The following is a 24,566-nucleotide window of genomic DNA, read 5'->3' as shown; positions in this document are numbered from 1 at the left end:
TTTGTAGCGTCTGGACCTGTGCTTAGTGATCACTATAAAGATGGCATGTCTCTAAGAGATGAAAACGATTTGAAAATTATCACTAATATAGTATATTCTTGACTGGTGTTTGGCTTTAAAGGAATGTACAGCAATTGAATACATTCATTCCTGTTGAAAGGCCATTCCATTGTTCAGATAGTATTTGACTAAATTGGCTACACCGGTCTATTCCATAACATAGGCCGATCCGCATCATTATGCAAATGGGAATTATAGTGTCTCCTGGGGTTAATGGTGACTTGGTCTTATTGATATTAATTGCCTGTCCTAAACTAAACAAGCTTTTATGTTATCTGAGTTGAGAATGTTCTGAATTTTCAGGTTCTTTCTGTAATTGTCATCTGCCAGAAAGCATTCAAATTACTGCAGTCAGACATTTCCTGGCCATCCGGCACATCATGTGTTCTCGTATGCATGAGGACGCTTTACATTTGTGTTACTGACATGAACATGAATTTTTTCCCTTTATCATTATGGTACTACAGATGAGGATGAGGATGACTGATCTGAATCTATTGCATCATCTGCAACAGCAGGAAGTGAGGATCAAAACATCTTCTTAGGACAGTACCGAATGGAGATGTAACCCGAAGTAAACACAGAGTGAGTTTGGCAATTGCGTTAGTGTCTATTCTAAATATACAAGTGCACAAGTCTCAGTTAAACTCTCTGAGCATTGTGAATCTCAGATGACAGTAGGTATAGGGAGGATTTGTTGCGATTTTGTTTGCTTTCAGAATTTACAAGTTTGCTTCAACTTATATCCTAACTTGCATTGAAAAAACATCAATTTGTTACATGATTCTTTTCGTTACATATAAAGGGATTGAACCTTAACCCATCATAATTCTAATCTTAATCCTCAAGCTTTTATTTTTAAAAGGCTGTTCATTGATGCTATTTGGTTCAAGATAAATTACAGCGTGTTTAGAATTTTGAGTGAAAATTTGTCAGTGTATAAGATGTTGCAAATTCCTGACATTGCCTTATAGTGCTAAATATTTTTGATCTCTAATGTTCTTTATACCTCAATTCTTTGTTATTATTTGTTCTTATTTTGGAAATGTTCGCAAACAAACAAGAAAATTCCTGTTAGGGAATTCCAAGAAATATCTGAGTCTGTCAAGTTTTCTGGGGAAAGAAAAAAAAAAATCAGAACTGTACTTGCTAAAATATTAAAACTATGAGAGAATATTTGTTTGTGGGAATTTTCTGTGTATTCTTCTCCTTGTAGGAGGTCATATTTATAATACAACGAAACCTGAATGGGAAGTAAATAATAAATTCCTAAATCTATTTGCAGTAGGAAATCAGGAATTAAAGTAAATCAATTACAATTATAATAGGAATTCTTGGTGTGTAAGGAAAGTAAGTCAATATCCACAAGTCACGCCAACACTCCCCCTCACGTTGGTGCATAGATGTCGCCAATGCCCAACTGATCTAGTGAATTGTGGAATGCTTTAGTGAAAATCGCATTTGTCAAAATATCCGCCAATTGATCCTCGGATTTCACAAAATGCGCAATTTGGTCCATGTATCGGGGTCGTTAGTCGAGAAGTCATAATCTGTGCAGCAGAAGATGTATAAGATACAGTTGAGTAGGAATTGGGATCGGAATCTGAGCCTGAGTCGGGGCAGGAGTCGGAGTCAAAATCGGGATCGGGGTCTGAATCATAGACAAATTCGAGGTTGGGGTCATCATCGGAGTGGGGGTCGGGGTCATCTTCGGAGTCGGGGTCGGGGTCGGGGTCGAGGTCATCTTCGGAGTCGGGGTCGGGGTCGGGGTCGTTGTCATCATAGTCGGAGTCAGGGTCGGGGTCGTCAAAAGAGGATCCTGATTCTGGATTAGGTTCGGGGTAAAAGTCTGCATCTGTAGGAGTGGAGCCATCTGGGCACTCAACTCAACGATGGTTGGTGGAGAATGAGAGAATGAGTCAGTGGTGCTACCTCTATGAGGGTTGAAAAAATCATCAACCCCCATAACACTAAATAAAATAATCTCTATTGCAATAGGACAAAATATAATTGGTAAGTAACCAAAATTCTAATGAAATAAGGACTTGCCAACACTCCCCCTCAAGTTGGGCAAAGATATTTGCAGGCCCAACTTGACAAGCGAGTCACAGGACACCATACTTGAGAAACACCAATTGTAGAGAAGATCTTTTAGTCAACCACGAGTGAAACAAGTGACAAACTAAAAACAAAGTTCACAGCGGAAACACAAGAGCAAACCCTAAAAAATAGGGCACATAGCAAAACACAGAAACCCTGTGAGCACGGGTGTAGATAAGGCAGAACACAGAAACCCTGTGAGCACGGCAGTAGGTAAGAATAAATTCTTCCATATAAACTTTAGCTAATTCACTCAGACACAACTTCTCTTCAATCTTCCTCTCCCCTTGAAGAGAAGGGGTCGTCGGAGTCAAGAAATAAACAACATCTTCATGGAAATATGTCAAGGTAATTGGGATAGGTCAATAAACATATCCCTTTCACTCTCCCTCCCTCTCAAGGGGGGAGAAGAGCACTTAAATTTCAAGAAGAACACAAGCACAGGTCCCTAGATCGAACCTGGCTCTGATACCATGCTAAAATATGAAAACTATAAAAGAATATTTGTTTGTGGGAATTTTCTGTGTATTCTTCTCCTTGTAGGAGGTCATATTTATAATACAACGAAACCTGAATGGGAAGTAAATAATAAATTCCTAAATCTATTTGCAGTAGGAAATCAGGAATTAAAATAAATCAATTACAATTATAATATGAATTCTTGGTGTGTAAGGAAAGTAAGTCAATATCCACAAGTCACGCCAACAGTACTCGTAAAAACCCGAAGAATTAAAGCAAAAGTGGACAAGAGCCACCCAACTCGGATTTCTTTGATTTTGCAAAGTTGACTTGTTATGTCAATGCAATTCTATTACCAAGGGGAGCTGAATGTAAAGCATCAATTTGCATGTAATAGTGCTTAATTTTTTTGGCCAAGTCCACTGCTAGACTGTAACTAGTAAACATGGCCTAACTCAGAAATTAATCCCTCTTAAACAGTTCATTAAAAGCTAGCTCAAAATGAGACTCGTTGACAAAAATCGTGTATAATATGAGGTACATAAATTGTACCATACGATGTTCTCTTTAAAAAGTCTCGTTAGAGTATTTAGAAATCAAAAACCAACCAATTTAAGAAGAGGAGGAGAAGTAAGAAGTCAGGACTTAAGATCGAATGGAGAGATTTTGGAGGTTTAAGTAACTACACAGCTGTGTGCATATATGTTTTAAAATCAAAATTGTCGGAGTATGGACCTAAGTTCAATTTTCCTCTCCATATATTTGAGTAATTTAGAATATCTCTTTATCAAAAAATAAAAATAAAAAGTGTTGGGGTGAGCGCATAAGTTCGATTTCCTCATCATACATTTGAGTAGTTTAGAATATTACTTTGTCAAAAAAGAAAAAGAAAAACAGTGGGAGTTGGTGGCACAACATCCTCTTTAGAGAAATAAAGACGAAAGATGGGAATAGTTTTTTCTTAAAAAAAATTAAAATTGGTAACTTGCTTAGAAGTTTATAACACTTTGGTGGTACACGTTTTTCCTTTCTTTTTTCCTTAACCATTTGTGGGTATTGGACGTGTTCAGCTCTTTCTTTGGAATTTCCTTGTTTTTTCTTCAATTTCTTGCCCTGTCTTTTGGCTCTCTGGTTTGATTCTTTATTGACTTATTGACTCAGATTCCAATTGAAACCGTGTGTGGTTTCTTTGGTCAACACCACCACGCGGACACACAGTTTTCCATATCTCTGTCTCTCTGTCTCTCTGTCTCTTCCATTATTTCTTTTCCTACGTCCCCTACAATGCTTTCATTATCTCTACTGTGTGTTTATGAATTATTTTTGGATTTGTGCTAAAATAAACATTTTCAAAACATTTATTCAACAATAGCCCATTCCTCTCATAGTGCCTCTTTGTTATCCCCATTAGCCATTAGCGCATCTTTGTTGTCTACATAGTGCCTCTTTACTACAAGGGTGACTAAAAGTTCTGAATTATTTTTTTGCATACATGTAACGTGTTACGTTGTGATTGACAGAAAAATAAGGCAAGTATTTTCGTTCTCTATTTCATCTACTCCTACAACTTTCGAATTGATTATTTTCAGTGTGTTGTTTTCTATTTGTCTGCAGACAGTCAATTTTGCGTCTTGTTTTTGGTTGGGTTGGTTCTTTTCCTGCAAATTCTCTGGCTTTGTGATTGTTTTGGTGGTCTGCTGAGCTTATTGTCCACAGTTGACATTTCCTTTTCGTTGATCTGTAGTTTGTTTTCTTTATTCTCTTTTGCTTAATACATTTTCAATTACCAAAAGAAAAATTAAAGCTAGCACTATACCGTCTTCTTTCTATGTTTCTACTGAGTGTGTTCAAAGCCAGATTTTGAGGAACCGTCTTTTCCAATGGCCTTGAGCACCCAAAGAGCCTCTGCATCTCTTTCGGCTGAATCGGCTCCTCCTCAATGGAAACATGATGTTTTTCAGAGTTTCAGGGGAGCAGACACTCGCAGGGTTTTTATGTCTCATTTAGACCACGAACTGCGGTACCGGCAAACAATAAAAACTTTCAAGGACGACCGAGACCTTGAAATAGGAGCAACTATATCTCCGGAGCTGTTGACCGCAATCGAAGAATCACATCTTGCCATCATTGTTCTCTCCCCAAATTACGCTTCTTCCCCTTGGTGCTTGGATGAACTCTCAAAGATTCTTGAATGCATGGAAGACACCAATAGAATTCTGCCAATCTTTTATGACGTGGATCCTTCCGATGTACGAAACCAAAAGGGGAGATTTGCGGAAGCCTTCACTAAGCATGAAGAAAGGTTTAGTGAAGAAGCAGAGAAGGTGAAGCGGTGGAGAGCTGCTTTAAGAAAAGTTGCCAATCTCTCTGGCTTAGATTCAAAGAATTATAAGTAAGCATGCATGCATGAACAGCTAATTTCTTGTGTCTTAACAAGAATCTTGGATTTTACGTTTCAGTTGTTGCTTTAATGCAACAGCCTTGGATGTTGTATTTATGGATTAATGGTTATTTTAATTTTCTTACTTTGTATATAGGTGGGAAGCAGAGCTTATCAAAGACACTGTCAAACGTGTGTGGAAGAAAGTGAATCCTACATTGACGTTGTTAGATTCCCAAGAGAGATTGGTTGGAATTGATTTTGCACTTGATCAACTCCGCTTGCAATTAGATCTCGAGGCAAATGAGGTTCGCTTTATAGGGATATGGGGAATGGGCGGGATAGGCAAAACAACCCTTGCTAACCTTGTGTTTCAAAAAATTTCCCATCATTTTGAACTTAAATGTTTTCTATCGAATGTGAGAAAGAGGGAGGTTTCTGATCTACAAAGACAACTTCTTTCCCAAATCTTGGACCAAAGTATTAATCATGTTTGTGATGAAAGGGAGGGAACCGTTTTCATTAATAAAGTCTTAAGGAATAAAAAGGTTCTTCTCGTACTTGATGATGTGGATCAATTACACCAACTAGAAGTACTGGCTAGAGATAAAATTTTGTTTGGTGTGGGGAGTAGAATTATCATCACAACTAGAGATAAACGTCTACTTGTTCAGCATGGTACAACAATCCATAAGATCGAGGTCTTAAAGAATAATGAAGCTCTTGAGCTCTTTAGTCGACATGCCTTTAAGAAAGATCAGCCTGAGGAAGGTTTTCAGGAACTGTCTCAGCATTTCCTATATTATGCCAACGGCCTTCCATTAGCTCTTAAAATTTTGGGGCGTGCTTTGTATGGGAGAGATCAAGACGCGTGGAAGAGTGCGTTGTATAATCTAAACAAAATTCCTGATTCAGATATTTTTGATTCACTCAAAATAAGTTATTATGGACTAAAAGAGATGGAGAAGAAAATTTTTCTGCATGTTGCGTGTCTCCATAGAGGGAGGGTTAAAGAGAAAGTAATTGAAATACTAGACTGTACCCTTGACATTTCCAGTCATATTGAGATAGATATTCTTATTGAGAAATCTCTCTTAACTATTGACAAACACTTTCATAGCAACATTGTTGAGATGCATGATTTGATACAAGAAATGGCATGGACAATTGTTCGTGAAGAGTCTCCCGAGCCTGGTAAACGGAGTATTTTATGCTGTCGCGAGGACATTTTTCATGTATTGATGAACAATATGGTAAGAAGTTATTTAGAGATATTAGACTTTAATGAGATGAGATCAACTAACCTTTTCCTTTTTCTTAATTATATATATTAGGGAACGGGAGCAATTGAAGGCATAGTCCTATGTCTGCCCAAATTAGAAATAGTGCCCTGGAATTGTACAGAAGCCTTCAATGAGATGCACGGGTTAAGGCTCCTTGACTTTTATAATAATGTGATGTTTTCTTCAGGCCCTAAATTTCTTCCAAATTCCTTAAGAATTATCCGTTGGAGTTGGTATCCTTCCAAATCGCTCCCATCAAGTTTTGAACCACATTTTCTTTCTAAACTAGAAATGAGGGATAGCAAACTTGTCCAGCTTTGGGACGGAGCAAAGGTAAGATTCTTGAAATATGGCATTTTGTAATTTTTTTAAAATTATAAATATATTGAGTATGATTGTATTGTACCTTGTTTTAACTTGCAAGGTTTTCTGAAATTTACAATTCTACAACTTTTATGTAATGGCAGGATTTTCCGAATTTGAAATATATGGATCTTAGTAACTCTGATAAATTGACCAGTATCCCAGATTTCACACGCATTCCAAATCTTGAGGAATTGAATCTGAACGGTTGTAAGAAATTAGGCGAGGTTCACCCGTCTATTGCAGTTCACAAAAAGCTAAAGGTTTTAAGTTTTTATGAATGTGAAAGTATTAAGAGTCTCCCAAGTGAGTTGGAAATGGATTCTCTTGAATTCTTTTGTCTTTGGGGCTGCTCAAAAGTGAAAAAGATACCAGAATTTGGGGAACATATGAAGAACTTGTCAAAGCTTTTTCTAGATGGGACTGCTATTGAGGAAATACCTTCTTCATCAATTGAACGTCTGGTTGGCCTTGTTCATCTAAGTATAAGTGATTGCAAAAGTCTCTTTGGTCTACCTAGTGCGATATGCAATTTGAAGTCTCTTGAAGCCCTCTATGTGAAAGGATGCTCAAAAGTTGACAAACTCCCAGGGGAGATGGAGTGTTTAGAGGAGCTTGATTTAAGTGGAAGTGCTATGAGAGAGCCGCTTGTTGCTATGAAAAATCTCAAAATTCTAAACCTCAGTGGATCAGTTGCTTCAAGGGATCGCATTTGGTGTGGCCTTGACTGGTTATTTGGAATTAGTAAGAGTGTTGACCCTGACCCTTGGGGTTTGGTGTTGTCTTCTCTAAATCGTTTAGGGTCTTTGACGAAATTAGATCTGAGTGATTGTAATATTGGTGAAGGAGCCATTCCAGATGATATTGGTTGCTTGGCTTCTTTAGAAGAGTTGTATCTTAGTGGAAACAATTTCGTTAGCCTTCCCTCAAGCATTAGATTCCTTTCTGAGCTTCTGTCTCTTCAATTGGAGAGGTGCAAAAGGCTTCTGCAATTGCCAGATCTTCCGTCAAGTAAATACTTATTCGTAAATGTGAACGACTGTACTTCCTTAAAAAGGTTGTCAGATCCATCAAAGTTGAGCGAAGGAGCCAATGTGTATGACTTTGTGCTCAGTTGTCTTAATTGCTTCAGATTGGTTGAAGAAGAAGGCTGGATCTGGATTAATAGAATATTTGCAATGATATTGAAATTGGCCACAAAGGTACTCTCTCTCTCTAAATGAATATATATCATGGTTTTCTTTTTCTATAATAAGTAAATATATATAATGAAAATTCTTTTGGTACAGGTAAGGTATCCTGATGACCGTATTGTATGCCCTGGAAGTGAAATTCCAGATTGGTTCGATAATCGAAGTGTGGGAGATTCAATAATTGTGGAGCTGCCTCCATCTCCACAAACATGTAGTGACTGGGTTGGGATTTCTTTGTGTGTTGTTTTTGAAGATTCTGAATATTTGGAAGATCCAGCCTATTGCTATTTGCACATTGAATATTTGCAGGTACCGTATAATATTTTTAAAGTTGGGCATCTTGAGTCACAACACCTTTGGGTTTTCTATTTGCCTCGCGATGTTCCCCGGCTCAGGGATGCCTCAAGCAGTCATCGGTTTTCATTCGAATGGCATTATTCAAACAGATATCTGAACAAAAGACCTAAAATAAGCTCAATTATAAAGAAATGTGGGGCTCGTTTGGTGTACCAGAGAGATTTGGAAGAATTCAGCCGAATTCTAAAAATCCCGAAGCCAACAGCACTACATGCATCCGGTGACGAGGAGGCAGGCCTAATTGGTAGTAGTCGAAGTGGTAGCTCTGATGACCATGATGAACCATGAATTGGTTGCTCTAATGACGACGATGAACAAGGAATTGGTAGCTATGAAAATGAACCAGGAAGTTATTGCTCTGATGACGACGAACCAGTCAGCAAAAGATTCAACAAAGTCTAAATAATTTTGTGCTTGGTTCAATCATTCAATGGGTCTCAATATAATACTTGAAAGACTAATGATGTTGGTCAATTCTCCGAATTCACCTCAGTAATTCACCTTTTCTTTTCAGTTTTCTTTGAGCGGTTTGTTTTAGTTGTTTAAAGGTGACCACATGATATGCTACGGTTTTAAAACTGTGTGAAATGTATACAAAGTTATTAAAATATGTAGTGAAGATGGGCTATTTATATAGACATAGAGATCTAAACAATGGCATCAAGCTTTGTTTAGCAAGTTACAAAAATATACTAATAACATGTTTTATATGCTGCTTGTCATGTTCAAATATTGACCATATTTTAATAAACCAAGCAGCAATCAAAACATCAAAATATCAGCAGTTTTGAGCTGCTCATTGTTCAAAAGAGTTTGGACATGTCTTTATATACATGCTACTGGGTGGTGGAAGGAGATTATTATGCTTTGATGTCTGTTGGAAGGTATCCATCTCTTGTCAGCTCTGCTGTAGAAGTGGCTTATGTTCTTTCTTGTTCTTTGCAGGGGTTTCAACTCAGTTGGTACGAATTTGGAAAACGGCAGGTGTTAGTGTAGATAAATGGGAAAATTTGAATGCGGGCAATAACTATTATCACATAATTAAGTTAAAAAATCCAACAGGACAAACAACAGCTTAAATACATCAAGCATTCTATTAATCTGATGGACACAAGTATAACCTCATTCTATTTAATCAATTGGTAAAAAACTTAGAACAATTGTGACAATTTATTAATTGCGTATAAGAAAATTAAGCCAAAACACCCGAGCTTTAATAGAATCAAATCAAGGGGTGTTGATTTTGTTGCTACAACTTTGGAAAATGGTAGGTAGACAAATAGGAAAATTTGAGCAAAGATAGTGACTATTATTATAGAATTATGGCCACAAAATCAATTGCACAAACCACAATTTAAATATGCCAAGCATTCTCAAAATTTGGTGAACAAAGTATAATCTCCGTCATTGCCACAAATTATTAAAAACCTATAACATAATGAAACCAAAATACCCAAAGTTTAATAGAATCAAACCAAATACTCATAAGAGAATCAAAGCATGGGCAAGTTTGTTGTACCGAAGCAGAGATAATCTATAGACACCTATATTCAAAATTGATACATGTATTGCCATTTATAGGCTAAGTTAATCTAATGGAGAAGTAAGTGTGGGAGCATATATTTTCGTCTCCAATCAGGGCACGCCACGTGGAAAAGAAGATTATCTATTAAATTAATTAATTAAACCAGTTTATCTGGCTAATTAATTAATTGGGATAAATATCTTAATAAATATGATATTATATTTATTTAAAGAGATAATATCATTAATTCAGATATTATCAAGTCCGACTCGATCCCTACGAACTTGGGTAGAGAATAAATTCAGCATATTCTCTACGAAACCCTAGCCCCGAGGCTCCTATAAATAGACGACCTCATTCATCATTCAAGGGACTTCAAAAAACCTACTCCTAATACCCGAGAAAAATACCCGAAGCTCTCTCTTCCTCTCCACTCTCCATATTTTCTCCACACGGCTCCGACCACCACACACAGCTCCGCCCGCTCGGTTCATACCATACATAAACTCCGTACCCTTTGCTTAGCTATTGTTTTCCTACAAACACTCGAACTAATTTAGGCATCGGAGGGCCTTTGGCTAACACCCCTCGGGTGTGGACTATTTACTCCAGTCTTTTTTATAGGAATCGAGGAAGAGAGAGAAGGAAGATCGAAGGTTGAAGGATCTAGAAGCGAATATTCTCCCGCGAGATTATTTGCACAAACATTTGGTGCTTTCATTGAGAGCACGAGTTATACTCAACGCGCGCTCAAGGAATCCGTTCCTCCTATTTTCCAATCCACCGAAGCCTTCCAAACAACCATGGTTGGAAGCAAGCACACGAGAAGCAATACCGCCGCGATGGCTCAATCCGTGACAGCCAAAGCTACTCCTCCCATGATCCCACGATCGACACGGCGGCTCCACCAGCTCTCGCCACCATGAATCCTCAGCAGCTACCCCGTGTGACTGGAACCACCGCGCCACCTGCTGGACTCGCAGTGAGGACCACCGCGCCGGCCTCCGCTACCGTCGTACCATCTCAAGGCCCCGTGGCTAGACCTAGCCACCTTCATAACACCACCGTTGAGCATGGTGGAACCTCACATCCAGTTGGGCTCACTACCATCGCCGACTTTGGCCCAATCTTGGAGCAACTTCAACCATTCCCTTCATTGCCTCCACGCTCGACGTACGCTCCCACGTACACATATAATGAAACCCTAGCCCGTGTGCAATTGGGCTCCATACATTTCTCTCCTCCAGATCCATGAAGTCAAGTAGACCTTAATCTGAGAGTTGACCAGCTAACTTAGAGAATGGACGACCAAAACAATTTGATGAGACAGCTCATCAACCAAATAAACTTGGCTCAAAACCTTGGCCTTGGACAACGGGGCGAAGAGAGAAGGATGGACGAACGCGCCGATAGGCTGTTCGATGGGAACCAAGCAGGTTGAGCAAGAGTAAGCGAACAAGGAAATGCACAACAACGCGATCAGCTTGCCGACATGTCGCAAGCATCCACAAGCTACACTCAGAGTAGACGAAGTCTCTCATCCAGATTGAATTTAAGGACCAATGTGAGCGATAAGATGGGCCCAAGACCTGACATCCACGCTTGCCTTGGCCCGCAGGGAAACGTTCATGAAAGGCTAGGCTCTCATGGAGGTCAACTTGATGGTCATCGAGAAGAAAGGCACTCTACTGCCTGCTCACAAAGAAATGTTCACGAAATGCTAGACCCCAAGGGAGGTCAACCTGGTAACTCTCACGACGAGGACAGTGAAGAAAGGCGCTCCGCTACTCGCTCTCGAAGAACCAATTCTCGTCACCAAACTACTGGAAATCCCTTGCAAGCGCAGTCCACCAACACCCCGCCTAGGCAGCGCAACCGAGAAGGTCGACCCTCGCAAACCAATGAGGAAGTCAATCAACATCACCTAAATTGCGAAGGTCATCAACGTGACCGACTAGCCATGCGTGCAGAAGACGTTGAGAAGCTTGTGAATAACCGACTTCGAGACTTAAAGATCGGCGAAAATTTCGAAGATGCACTACGCATTGAGGTAGACCGAATAAACTACTCAACTTTCACCGCCAAAATTGAGCAGGCTGCTCCCCCGAAACAATTCTCAACGCCCTCTTTCACATGCTTCAAAGGCGATTCCGACCCCGAAAGTCATCTGAAGCATTTCAAGAGCCTTATGATCCTCTACAAAGCCGAAGATGCGCTAATGTGCAAGGTGTTTGCAATGACTTTGCGAGGAGCAGCTCAGGATTGGTTCTATACCCTGCCATCCGGGTCGATCAATAGCTTCAAGGAGCTTACTTACGTATGCACTAAAGAATACACTTCTTATCGGACGATCAAGAAGAACCCTAACCATCTGTTTAACTTGCGCAAGAAGCCCGAGGAATCCCTTTGAGATTACATCAAGAGGTTCAAAGCAGAAAAGGCTAACATCATAGGGTGCGATGACCAAATCGCATCCTCTGCATTCAAGAAAGGTCTTCCAGCAGAACATGACTTATATCGCGAGCTGACTATCACTCATAGCCAGACTCTGGCAGAGGTCTTCACAACCGCAGAACGCTACGCACTCTGGGATGACGTTGGAATCACCGCGAAGAAGTCCACTGAGCAGGAAGATCGGCCGACCAAGCGGGCAGAACAAAGAGGCGACAGGCTTGGTAGCAGGGACAAAGACAAACGCAGGTCACATCCACAAAGAGATGCCACGACGAAAGAGAACTACATCAAGTTCTCCATCTCCATACATCAAATTTTAGCCCAAGTGAAGGACAAACCTTGGGTAAAAAGACCGCCACCCTTGAAAGGAGATCCAGACAAGAGGGATACCAAAAAATATTGTGCCTTCTATACGACACATGGGCACAATACGAATAATTGCTTTGCTTGAAAAGTGCATCTCGAAGAACTCGTGAGAGAAGGTCACTGCACGGAGTTCATCGCGAAGCAGGCCATCCAGCAGATAGAAGACCGCGATACCAGTTTGCTGATATTCTCACTAAAGGTCTTTCTGCTCCTTTATTCCAGCACCAGTGTTCCAATCTTATGCTTGGCTCCTCCAAGCCTACGATTGAGGGGGAATGTAAAGATATCAATGGTCCTAGTCTTGCCACATGTCATAAGATTAAAGAGTCAAGTGGTTAAGATGTTGTTAGTATTGTTAGACAGTTAGGAAGAACTGTTAGTAATTGATCAGCGAATATTAGAGAGGTTAGAGAGGTTAGAAAACGTGAACAAGGCTCTAACTAAAGCTGATATAAAGTCTGTAATTGTGCTAAGCTTTAGGTTAATGAGAATACAATAATTCTTCTTTTCATTACTCTGAAACTCTCTCTACTTCTATTCGTTTCTCTCTGCATTTTCTGTTTAATCTTGCTATCTTAACAAAGGAGCCATTCCAGATGATATCGACTGCTTGTCTTCTTTACAAGAGTTGGATCTTAGTGGAAACAATTTTGTTAACCTTCCTTCATGCATTAGATTCCTTTCAAAGCTTAGGGGTCTTCGATTGGAGAGGTGCAAAAGGCTTCAGCAATTGCCAGATCTTCCGTCAAGAAAATACTTAAAAGTACATGTGAACGACTGTACTTCCTTAAAAAGGTTGTCAGATCCATCAAAGTTGAGCGAAGGAACCAATGTGTATGATTTTAGGTTTAGTTATCTTAATTGCTTCAGATTGGTTGAAGAAGAAGACTGGATTAATAGAATATTTGCAATTATAATGAGATTGGCAGCTAAGGTACACACACTTTCTCTTTCTCGTATTTGTTCGTTCTTAATAATTAATTAGAGTTTTCTTTCTTTCATGGTTTCATTAGTGAATTAAAGTTATATAAAAAAATGTATTTTTAATCATTAAAAAGTAGAGAGCTTAAAAGGTGAAACATTAATAATAATAATAAAATACTATTTTATAGATAGTGTGGTTGGACTCCAATATGCCTTTTTGGTATGCATACAAGTATAAATTTTCGAGAAGAAATAACGCATCCCAACAACAAAGTTTCACTAAGAGAATTTATCAAAAATAGTCTTCAACTTGACCCCCAATTAATAAAAAAATGTCAGTTTTTGTAAAATATTGCAAATGTAGCAAAAAAAACTCACCCAAGTAGACACAAATGCCCTTAAATTTAAAACCTACATAAACCTAAGAAAGAAAACCTTAATACATTGGGAACCTTTGTACATATGTTTGCAGATGTATTGCTGCCCTAGTCAAGCAGTGAGTGCAGTTCTTCCTTGATTCTTCATTCAGTTGTTTCTTCATCTATTCTTCATACTATATTATATTACATATAGGGTAGACATCCAACAACAATTTTTTTTTTTTTGGGGGTGAATTAAACAGAAAATTGTATATAGTAAATCTGAATTGTGAAGCATAAGAAACATAAGCCATACTTTTTCCATTCACATCAAATTAAAAGTTTTCTCTATCTGCAGATTTTTGCACTTTAAACTTCCTTGCCTAACTTCTATGGTTTTTACTTCCCCTTTATATTATGCTTGGAATACATTATAAATAAAATATAAAGTCTGATGTCAACGATGTAAAAACATAAGAACATTATGATCTCTTATATCTTACTGGTCATTTAAGTTTAAAATTGAGTTTTATACATAGATTTATAGAATGATGGGCATATGTCTAGGAAATAAAAATTGTATGGACCTATATTGGAAAAACCCTAAATTTTATTAAGAAACCACAAAAAAGCACAACAATACAACAAAAAGTAAAATCCAACCAAGCTCAGCCACAAGGATATAATTTTTTAGTGGAAAATGTTGGGAACACTGACTTATATCATGATTTGATTTTTCTTTGGCCTACAAATCAATTCTTTTATGTGGAAAATTCTTTTGACTTTGTCACTCAAATTGTACAAATATGGTTGTGTGGCTTTTAAAAGGCAACGTGAAGTGTGGGATGGGCTGCCAATTTGAAACTTATTAGCTTCTTTGAGAAGCAGGTGCAGCATTTATGCATGTGGGGAACACTCGGCGGATTATTGATCCATCATAGAAGACAAAATGATGGTGTCATTCAGACAGACTTGGGCAATTGATCCCACAACAAGTCTTTCACTCATTTTCCAAGTTGATCCATTCAGCCTCGTTTGTTACGGAAGATTGTCTTGGCATGAACTATTCTCAAAAATTGTCTTGGCTTGAATTGGCTTAAGTTGAATAACACTTAACCGATGTTTGGTGATGCTATCAATAAATAGGATGATATATTTCAACTTATGTTCTTCTGTACAAACATGGGTTAAAAATATTCCAAAGTTGTATTTAATAAGCTTTATTTTTTTGGTTTATATGGGTTTTAAATTTGAGGGCATTTGTGTCTATTTAAGTGAGTTTTTTGCTATAATTAAATATTTTAAAAAAACTGACATTTTTGAAATTAAGGATCAAGTTTTGGCTATTTTTGATAAATATTGGGAATCTTTGTACATACGTTTGCAGACGTATTGCTGCCCTAGTTCAACAGTGAGTGCAGTTCTTACTTGATTCTTCATTCAGATTCTTCTTCGTCTATTCTTCATACTATATTATATTACATATAGGGTAGACATCCAACAACAATTGTTTTTTTTTTTTTTTTGGTGAATTAAACAGAAAATTGTATACAGTGAATTTGAATTGTGAAGCATAAGAAACAGAAGCCAGACTTTTTCCATTCACGTCAAGATAAAAGTTTTCTCTGTCTGCAGATTACTGCACTTTAAACTTCCTTGCCTAACTTCTATGGTTTTTACTTCCCCTTTATATTATGCTTGGAATACATTATAAATAAAATATAAAGTCTGATGGCAATGATGTAAAAACATAGGAACATTATGACTTCTTATATCTTACTGGTCATTTAAGTTTAAAATTGGGTTTTACACATAGATTTATAGAATGATGGGCATATGTCTAGGAACTAAATATTGTAGGGACCTATATTGGACAAACCCTAAATTTTATTAAGAAACCACAAAAAGGCACAACAATACAACAAAAAGTAAAATCCAACCAAGCTCAGCAACAAGGATATAATTTTTTAGTGGAAAATGTTGGGAACATTGACTTATATCAGGATTTGATTTTTCTTTGGCCTACAAATCAATTCTTTTATGTGAAAAATTCTTTTGACTTTGTCACTCAAAGTGTACAAATATGGTTGTGTGGCTTTTAAAAGGCAACGTGACGTGTGGGATGGGCTGCCAATTTTGAAACTTATTAACTTCTTTGAGAAGTAAGTGCAGCATTTATGCATGTGGGGAACACTCGGCGGATTGATCCATCATAGAAGACAAAATAATGGTGTCATTCAGACAGGCTTGGGCAATTGATCCGACATCAAGTCTTTCAGTCATTTGCCAAGTTGGTCCCTTCAGCCTCGTTTGTTACAGAAGATTGTCTTGGCATGAACTATTCTTCTCAAAAATTGTCTTGGCTTGAATTGGCTTAAGTTGAATAACACTTAACCGATGTTTGGTGATGCTTGGTTTGGGACTAAATTTAAATTGATTAAAATATCAATAAATTGGATGATATATTTCAACTTATGTTCTTCTGTACAAACATAGGTTAAAAATATTCCAAAGTTTTATTTAATAAGGTTTTTTTTTTTGGGTTTATATGGGTTTTAAATTTGAGGGCATTTGTGCTTATTTAAGTGAGTTTTTTTTGCTATAATTGAAATATTTTATAAAAACTGACATTTTTGAAATTAAGGATCAAGTTTTGGCTATTTTTGATAAATATTGGGAATCTTTGTACATACGTTTGCAGACGTATTGCTGCCTTAGTCAAATAGTGAGTGCAGTTCTTCCTTGATTCTTCATTCAGATTCTTCTTCGTCTATTCTTCATACTATATTATATTACATATAGGGTAGATATCCAACAACAATTGTTTTTTTTTTTTTTTTGGGGTGAATTAAACAGAAAATTGTATACAATGAATTTGAATTGTGAAGCATAAGAAACAGAAGCCAGACTTTTTCCATTCACGTCAAGATAAAAGTTTTCTCTGTCTGCAGAGTACTGCACTTTAAACTTCCTTGCCTAACTTCTATGGTTTTTACTTCCCTTTTATATTATGCTTGGAATACATTATAAATAAAATATGAAGTCTGATGGCAACAATGTAAAAACATAGGAACATTATGACCTCTTATATCTTACTGGTCATTTAATTTTAAAATTGGGTTTTACACATAGATTTATAGAATGATAGGCATATGTCTAGGAAATAAAAATTGTAGGGACCTATATTGGATAAACCCTAAATTTTATTTAAAAACCACAAAAAGGCACAACAATACAACAAAAGGTAAAATCCAACCAAGCTCAGCAACAAGGATATAATTTTTTTAGTGGAAAATGTTGGGAACATTGACTTATATCATGATTTGATTTTTCTTTGGCCTACAAATCAATTCTTTTATGTGGAAAATTCTTTTGACTTTGTCAATGAAAGTGTACAGATATGGTTGTGTGGCTTTTAAAAGGCAATGTGACGTGTGGGATGGGTTGCTAATTTTGAAACTTATTAGCTTCTTTGAGAAGCAGGTGCAGCATTTATGCATGTGCACTCGGCGGATTGATCCATCAGAGAAGACAAAATAATGGTGTCATTCAGACAGGCTTAGGCAATTGATCCGAAAACAAGTGTTTCAGTCATTTGCCAAGTTGGTCCCTTCAGTCTCGTTTGTTACGGAAGATTGTCTTGGCATGAACTATTCTCAAAAATTTTCTTCGCTAGAATTGGCTTAAGTTGAATAACACTTAACCGATGTTTGGTGATGCTTGGATTGGGACTAAATTTAAATTGATTAAAATATCAATAAATAGGATGATATGTTTCAACTTCTGTTCTTCTGTGCAAACATGGGTTAAAAATATTCCAAAGTTTTATTTAATAAGCTTTATTTTTTTGGTTTATACGGGTTTTAAATTTGAGGGCATTTGTGTTTATTTAAGTAAGTTTTTTGCTAGATTTGAAATATTTTATAGAAACTAACATTTTTGAAATTAAGGATCAAGTTTTGTCTATTTTTGTTAAATTCTCTTTCACTGAGGTGTTGGTGGAAAACATTAATCGTTTCACTTATTTTTTACTTAGGTGTTGATTCGAAAATCGTGGATTTGTTAAACTTAAAACTATTTTTTTCCGGATTGGGTCAAAAAAGAAAAAACTCACTCTCTGACGATATCTCCAATGTGGTCAAAAAAGAAATAATTCACTCTCTCTCTCTCTCTCTCTTCTCTCATTATTTGGTTTCTACAGTCCCCTGTCTTTAATCTGAACTTTCTGAATTAACTTGGGTAAGCAAACATGGACAAGAGACCATCCCAACTCAGATTACTTTGATTTTGCAATGTGAATGCAATTCTATTAGAAAGGAGAGACGCTTGTTAAGCACCAAGCGATTCTACCATCGAAGACTCAAAATGAAATAATTAGCTTTTTCCTCTTGAGAGCCTACAATTTGACGTCAGAAAGAAGACCAAGCGATTCTACCATCGAAGACTCTACAATGGACACATAAGAAAAGACTCACCACACCGGCACCAAAAAATAACTAAAAAAGAAACAAAAAAGAAACCGTGTTGTTTCTCTCTCTCTCTCTTCCATTGTTTCCTTTCCTACGCATATCCCATCCCTCCTCTTTTCATCTGTTCCTTCAACTCTCGGGTGAATATTGTATGTTTTTTTTTCCATTTTCTGGTGACAGTTAACTTCGCATCTTGTTTTTGGTTGGATTGGTTTGTTTTGCTGCCAATTCTCTGGCTCGTGATTGTGGTGCTGTTCCGCACAGCGGTTGTCCGAGTTGCTGCGTTTCCATTTCATTAATCTCTAGTTTGTTTTTGCTGGGTATTTGCTCTCTTCCCTTCTTCTCTTTTGCTTAATTCGTTTTCAATTACCCAAAAGAAAAATTAAAGCTACCATTTTCATTTTATGTATTTCCTGAGCGTTTGCCGAACTAGATTTCCAGGAACTGTCTTTTTCCCATGGCATTGAGCACCCAAAGAGCCTCTACATCTCGTACTTCAGCTGAATGGGCTCCTCCCCATTGGAAGCATGATGTGTTTTTGAGTTTCAGGGCTGAAGACACTCGCAGCGGTTTTCTATCCCATTTATACCATGAACTGCAGTACTGGCAAGCAATTAAAACTTTCAAGGACGACCGAGACCTTGAAATAGGAGCAAGTATTTCTCCGGAGTTGTTGATCGCAATCGAACAATCACATCTTGCCATCATTGTTCTCCCCCCAAATTACACTTCTTCCACCTGGTGCTTGGATGAACTTTCCAAGATTCTTGAATGCATGCAAGACACCAAGAGAATTCTACCAATCTTTTATCACGTGGATCCTTCCGATGTACGAAATCAAAGGAGGAGTTTTGCGGAAGCCTTCACTAAGCATGAAGAAAAGTTTAGGGTGGTGAATTGGTGGAGAGCTACTTTAAGAAAAGTAGCCAATCTCTTCGGGTGGGATTCAAAGCATGAAGAGTTTAGTGGAAAGGTAGAGATGGTGAATCGGTGGAGAGTTGCTTTAACAAAAATAGCCAATATCTCTGGGAGGGATTCAAAGAATTATCCGTAAGCATTGCATGGATTAATGGTTATTTTAATTGGATGTTACAAGAGCTCCACTTGGATGTTACATTTATGAATTAATGGTTATTTTAATTTTCTTCCTTGTAGGTCGGAAGCAGAGCTTATTAAAGACATTGTCGAATGTTTAGGAAAGTGTATCCAACGTTCGTGTTGTCAGGTTCTCTAGACAAGTTAGTTGGAATTGATTCTGCACTTGAGCAACTACATTTGCAATTAGCTCCCAAAGATAATGATGTTCGCTTTATAGGGATATGGGGGATGGGCGGGGTAGGCAAAACAACCCTTGCTAAGGGATGGGCGGGGTAGGCAAAACAACCCCTTGCTAAGCTAGTTTTCGAGAGAATTTCCCATCATTTTGAACTTAGCTGGTTTCTATCTAATGTGAGAGAGGTTTCTGGAAAACAAGATGGTCTAGTTACTCTACAAAAAAAGATTCTTTTCCCAATCTTGAAAGAAAATGTTGACTATTTTTTGGGATGAAGGAGCCGGAACCTTTTTCACTAAGAAACATTTATGCAATAAAAAGGTTCTTCTCATCCTTGATGACGTGCATCAATTAAACCAACTTAAAACACTGGCTGGAAAGAAAGATTGGTTTGGTGTGGGGAGTAGAATTATCATCACAACTAGGGATGAGCGTCTACTAGTTGAGCATGGTATAGCGATACGATATAAGGTCGAGGTATTAAAGGATGATGAAGCTCTTGAGCTCTTTAGTCAAAATGCCTTTAAGAAAAATCAGCCTGAAGAAGGTTTTCTGGAACTCTCTAGGTGTTTCGTACATTATGCCAAAGGTCTTCCATTAGCTCTGACAACATTGGGATCTTTTTTGTATGGGAGAGATCAAGATAAATGGAAAAGTGCGTTTGATAATCTACGGAAAATTCGTAATCCAACAATTTTTCACTCACTCAGAGTAAGTTATGACGGACAAGAAGAGATAGACAAGAAAATTTTTCTCGATGTTGCATGTTTCCATACAGGGAAGGATGAAGAGCAAGTAATTGAAATACTGGACAGTATCTATAATATTTCAAGTCGTATTAGGATAGATATTCTCATTGAGAAATCTCTCTTAATTATTGAGAAATTCCACGATCATAAAAGTGTTCAGATGCATGATTTGATACAAGAAATGGCATGGGAAATTGTTCATCTAGAGTCTCCCGAAGAGCCTTGTCAACGCAGCCGTTTGTGGCATGGCGACGACATTTCTCATGTATTCATGCACAATTCGGTAAGAAGTTATGTAGAAATACTAAGTTTTGAAGAAAATATATGTAATTTATTATAACAAGATTTATTAGTCTTGAATGTGCAATTACCTTTTCATTTTTTTCTTAATTATTAGGGAACCGGAGCAATTGAAGCCATTGGCTTGCGTTTGCCGAAATTAGAAGAGGTGCATTGGGATTGTTCGGAAGCCTTCTCTAAGATGCACCAATTAAGACTTCATGAATTTGATAATGTGATCGTTTCTTCAGGCCCCAAAGATCTTCCAAATTCCTTAAGAATTATCCGTTGGAGTTGGTACCCTTCTAAATCACTCCCATCAAGTTTCGAACCACGTTTCCTTGTTAAACTAAACATGAAGCACAGCAAACTTTCCCATCTTTGGGATGGAGCAAAGGTGAGAGATTATTGAAATATGGCGTTTTAGAAATTATAATTTTTTTATATATATACATAATTTGGATATAATTGCAACTTGTTCAACTAAGCAAGGGTTTATTTTAAATTATTATTTTACAATTTTTATGTACTGTACAGGTCTTGTCAAACTTGAAAGTTATAGACCTTTGTTACTCTGATCAATTGACGAGTACCCCAGATTTCACAGGCATTCCAAATCTTGAGTTTTTGTTGCTAGGATTTTGTACGAGTTTAGTTGAGGTTCACTCCTCTTTTGCAGTTCTAAAAAAGCTGACATTTTTGGACCTTATGGATACAAATATTAAGAGTCTCCCAAGTGAGGTGGAATTGGATTCTCTTAAACGGTTTATTTTTTATTATAACGCGAAAAACATTCGAAGATTTGTGGAACAGCTGAATAATTTGTCCCATCTTTATTTAAATGGGATTGTTTTTGAGCAAATACGTCCATCAATTGAACACCTTGTCGGCCTTAAAGAGCTGAAATTGCTGAGATGCACAAAAATTAACAAAATGGTGTTGTCTTCTCTAAATCGTTTCACGTCTTTGGAAACGTTAAATTTGAGATTTTGTAATATTGGTGAAGGAGCCATACTTGATGATATTGGCTGCTTGTCTTCTTTAAAATACTTGCATCTTTGTGGAAACGATTTCGTTAGCCTTCCCTCAAGCATTAGATTCCTTTCTAAGCTTGAGTTTCTTGGATTGAAATGGTGCAAAAGGCTTGAGCGATTGCCAGATCTTCCGCTAAATATAAGAAGTGTAAACGTAGACAATTGTATTTCCCTTTTTAGTATTGGTAAAGTTGCTTCAAATTGGTTGAAGAAGAATAATTTTAAGCTTTCTTGTTTTAATTGCTTCAAATTGGTTGAAGAAGAAGACTGGATTATATTTTTCTTTGAAATGATAAGGACAGCGGCCATTGAGGTATTTACTCTCTCGTTGAATATTATAGTTTTCTTTCCCTTTTCTACTAGCCTCTCTGCATGCGCTTCCGCGCTTGCGTGAGGTTTTTTTAAAAAAATAAGTAAATTTATTTTAGAATTAAAAAAGATAATGGGTAGTTGTGTTCCATAAAAATAGGATCCATTATCTGCTTTTTCTTTTTCTTTTAATTTTTTTAAATATGAAAAAGTGTGAATTTACCATATTATCCTCATTTAATTAATAATTTGAATTCTTAATGTTTGCATTAACCAAGGGCATTTTCTGGTATTTTGAATGTTTCACCATTCTCTGCCTTTTGCTTTATATATATAGATAATAAATAACTATAATTTCGACCAAAAAAAAATAATGGTAATTCTTTTGGTACAGGGAATGCTCTTAAAAAATAATGGTAATTCTTTTGCTCCTGTGAGCTGTATTACATGCCCTGTATTTGGAATTCTTGAGTGGTTCGGTAATCCAAGTGTGGGAGATTCAATAACTGTGGAGCTGCCTCTCCCTCTACACCCATCAAATAGCAGCGACTGGGTTGGGATTGCTGTATGTGTTGTTTTTGATAGTAGTCCCGGATTCCTTCCTGGATATTATTTCAAAATTGAAGTTCGATCATCTCAGAGATATTTGGATGTCCTTCGTCGACGCTATCCAACTGAGATGATTTTTTCAAATAATCTTTGGGTTTTTTATTTGCCTCGCAATCATCCAAGCCTCACGAATGCCTCAACCAGTCATCGGTTTTCGTTCGAAACGTATTATTTTTCACCTAGAGGTTTGGAAAACGTCAAAACAAGCTCGATTATAAAGGAATGTAGGGCTCGGTTGGTGTACAAGAGAGATTTGGAAGAATTCAGCCGTTTGAGGTACGGTGACGAGGCAGGTTCAATTGGTAGTAGTGGAAGTGGTAGCTCTGATGAGAGCGATGAACCAGTCGCCAAAAGATTGAAGAAAGTCTAAATTATTTTGTGCATGGTGCAATCATTCAATGAGGTCTCAAAATAATACCTGAAAAGCTAATGACGATGATGGTCAATCCTCAGAATTCATCTCAGTAAGTCACCTTTTATTTTCATTTTTCTTTTGAACTACTGTTTAATTTTCTCTGAAACTTGTCAATCTGACTGACGGAAGGACACTATCATCTATCATTGTTTAATAATACTTGTCTCTCATCTAGTTTCAAATTTGATGAAAAGCAAGCAATGCATTGGTGGCATTCACAAAGTTTCAAATTTGATTGCATCATATTTAGTTCTTATATTAAGTAGGAGGAGAGAGAGCAATTCCCTTGTTACATCTTGTTTGTACAGTTTGCAGGATATGCTGTAATTTTGTGTTCCTCTAATTTTGTGCTATTTCAATTGCTGTGTCAGATAATGTACTGAAAACAGTCAAGTAAGGTGTCTGCATGACATGAAAATGCACACTCTGAATGAACATTTGCAGATGTTGCCCAACTGAAGCATTTAGAACTGCACACTGCTGAATGAACATCAGGTTTTATTGGTAACTCAGGAGGTATCTTCTTGTGCTTAAATAAAATTGTTTCTGCATACTGTTAATGTTGTGCTCTAAGAATATAATCTTACTTTTATCATTGTGTTAATTAAAAATGATAATTTCTCCTATGTTGCAAACAGAAAACAACAGAACAAATCCTAAAATGTATATATGCTATAGATTTACAAAACTAACTTGTGCTCTGCTTCCAGGACTGCATTTTTCCCTAAATTGTTTGCCTTTTTTCCACGTTCAAGATATTTTCTGAGTGGATATGACTTGGATTAACTTGTTCATTTCAATGTGTTAGAATATTTACTTCCTATAGGCCTCGAGTACAAGAACATTTTCATAGCAACCTTTCAATGCTCTGCTATAAAACTTGTGCTATAGTGAAATAATTTGTGGAAAATGTTATATAGTTCTGAGTCTTCTGACCATAGTTACCCAAATCGCTCACCCACCTTACGAGTTTTGAACTGGATCGCACATACCGAATCATGGTATGTTAGCGTTCTGGAACGATGCATTTAGCTAACCAAAACTCATAAGGATTAGAACAATACATGAGTGACCTTGCTGCCCAAACTCGATTGGTTGTTCCAATCATCAACTTAATAGGGTGGTGGGAGAGCGATAGAGGGAGCCATGAAAAGAGAGAACCATGGAGAGAAAGCCATGGAAACAGAGAACACTGTGTCAGAATATTTAGGCCTCAAGTAAATGAACATTTTCAGAGCAACCTTTCAATGCTATCAAACTGTTGCTATAGTGAATTAATGTGTGGAAAATGTTAGTATTGTTCCGGGTCTTCTGACCAAAAGAAAAAAAGGGGAAAATAGTTAATAATGACGAAAGAATGTGTGTGAAAAATCTTGGAGAAAAGGATGAAAGAATAAGAGGCAGAGAGAATTGTAATTATTGTACGTATATTTCCTCTGTTTCCACTATATTGAAATGAGTATAGTTTTTCCTATTATATACAGTTTCGGTAGATTTCTCTAGAGCTACGGTTATTTACAAGGAATATGGAGACATTGACAAGTATAGGCCTGATATTGAATCAGCTGTTTTCCTTAAGAGTTTCGAAAGGAATGAGAGTGAAGTA

General features: G+C 37.2%; 2 protein-coding genes across 2 annotated transcripts; both read left to right on the top strand.

Annotated features, from left to right (window-relative positions):
• LOC18766920 (TMV resistance protein N) lies at positions 3,903-8,802 on the top strand. Its single transcript, XM_007201059.2, has 5 exons — positions 3,903-5,011; positions 5,157-6,252; positions 6,334-6,615; positions 6,750-7,847; positions 7,935-8,802. The coding sequence occupies exons 1-5, from the start codon at positions 4,500-4,502 to the stop codon at positions 8,481-8,483; spliced, it is 3,537 nt and encodes a 1,178-aa protein (XP_007201121.1). The 5' UTR covers positions 3,903-4,499; the 3' UTR covers positions 8,484-8,802.
• On the top strand, positions 19,739-22,915 carry LOC18768744 (TMV resistance protein N). Its single transcript, XM_020570214.1, has 4 exons — positions 19,739-20,597; positions 20,712-20,990; positions 21,131-21,253; positions 22,331-22,915. Exons 1-4 carry the CDS (start codon positions 19,818-19,820, stop codon positions 22,913-22,915), a joined length of 1,767 nt encoding a protein of 588 aa, XP_020425803.1. The 5' UTR covers positions 19,739-19,817.

This window comes from Prunus persica, chromosome G8 (genome assembly GCF_000346465.2).
Source record: "Prunus persica cultivar Lovell chromosome G8, Prunus_persica_NCBIv2, whole genome shotgun sequence".
Classification (NCBI taxonomy): domain Eukaryota; kingdom Viridiplantae; phylum Streptophyta; class Magnoliopsida; order Rosales; family Rosaceae; genus Prunus; species Prunus persica.
This window is presented reverse-complemented; position numbering and strand designations above follow the sequence as displayed.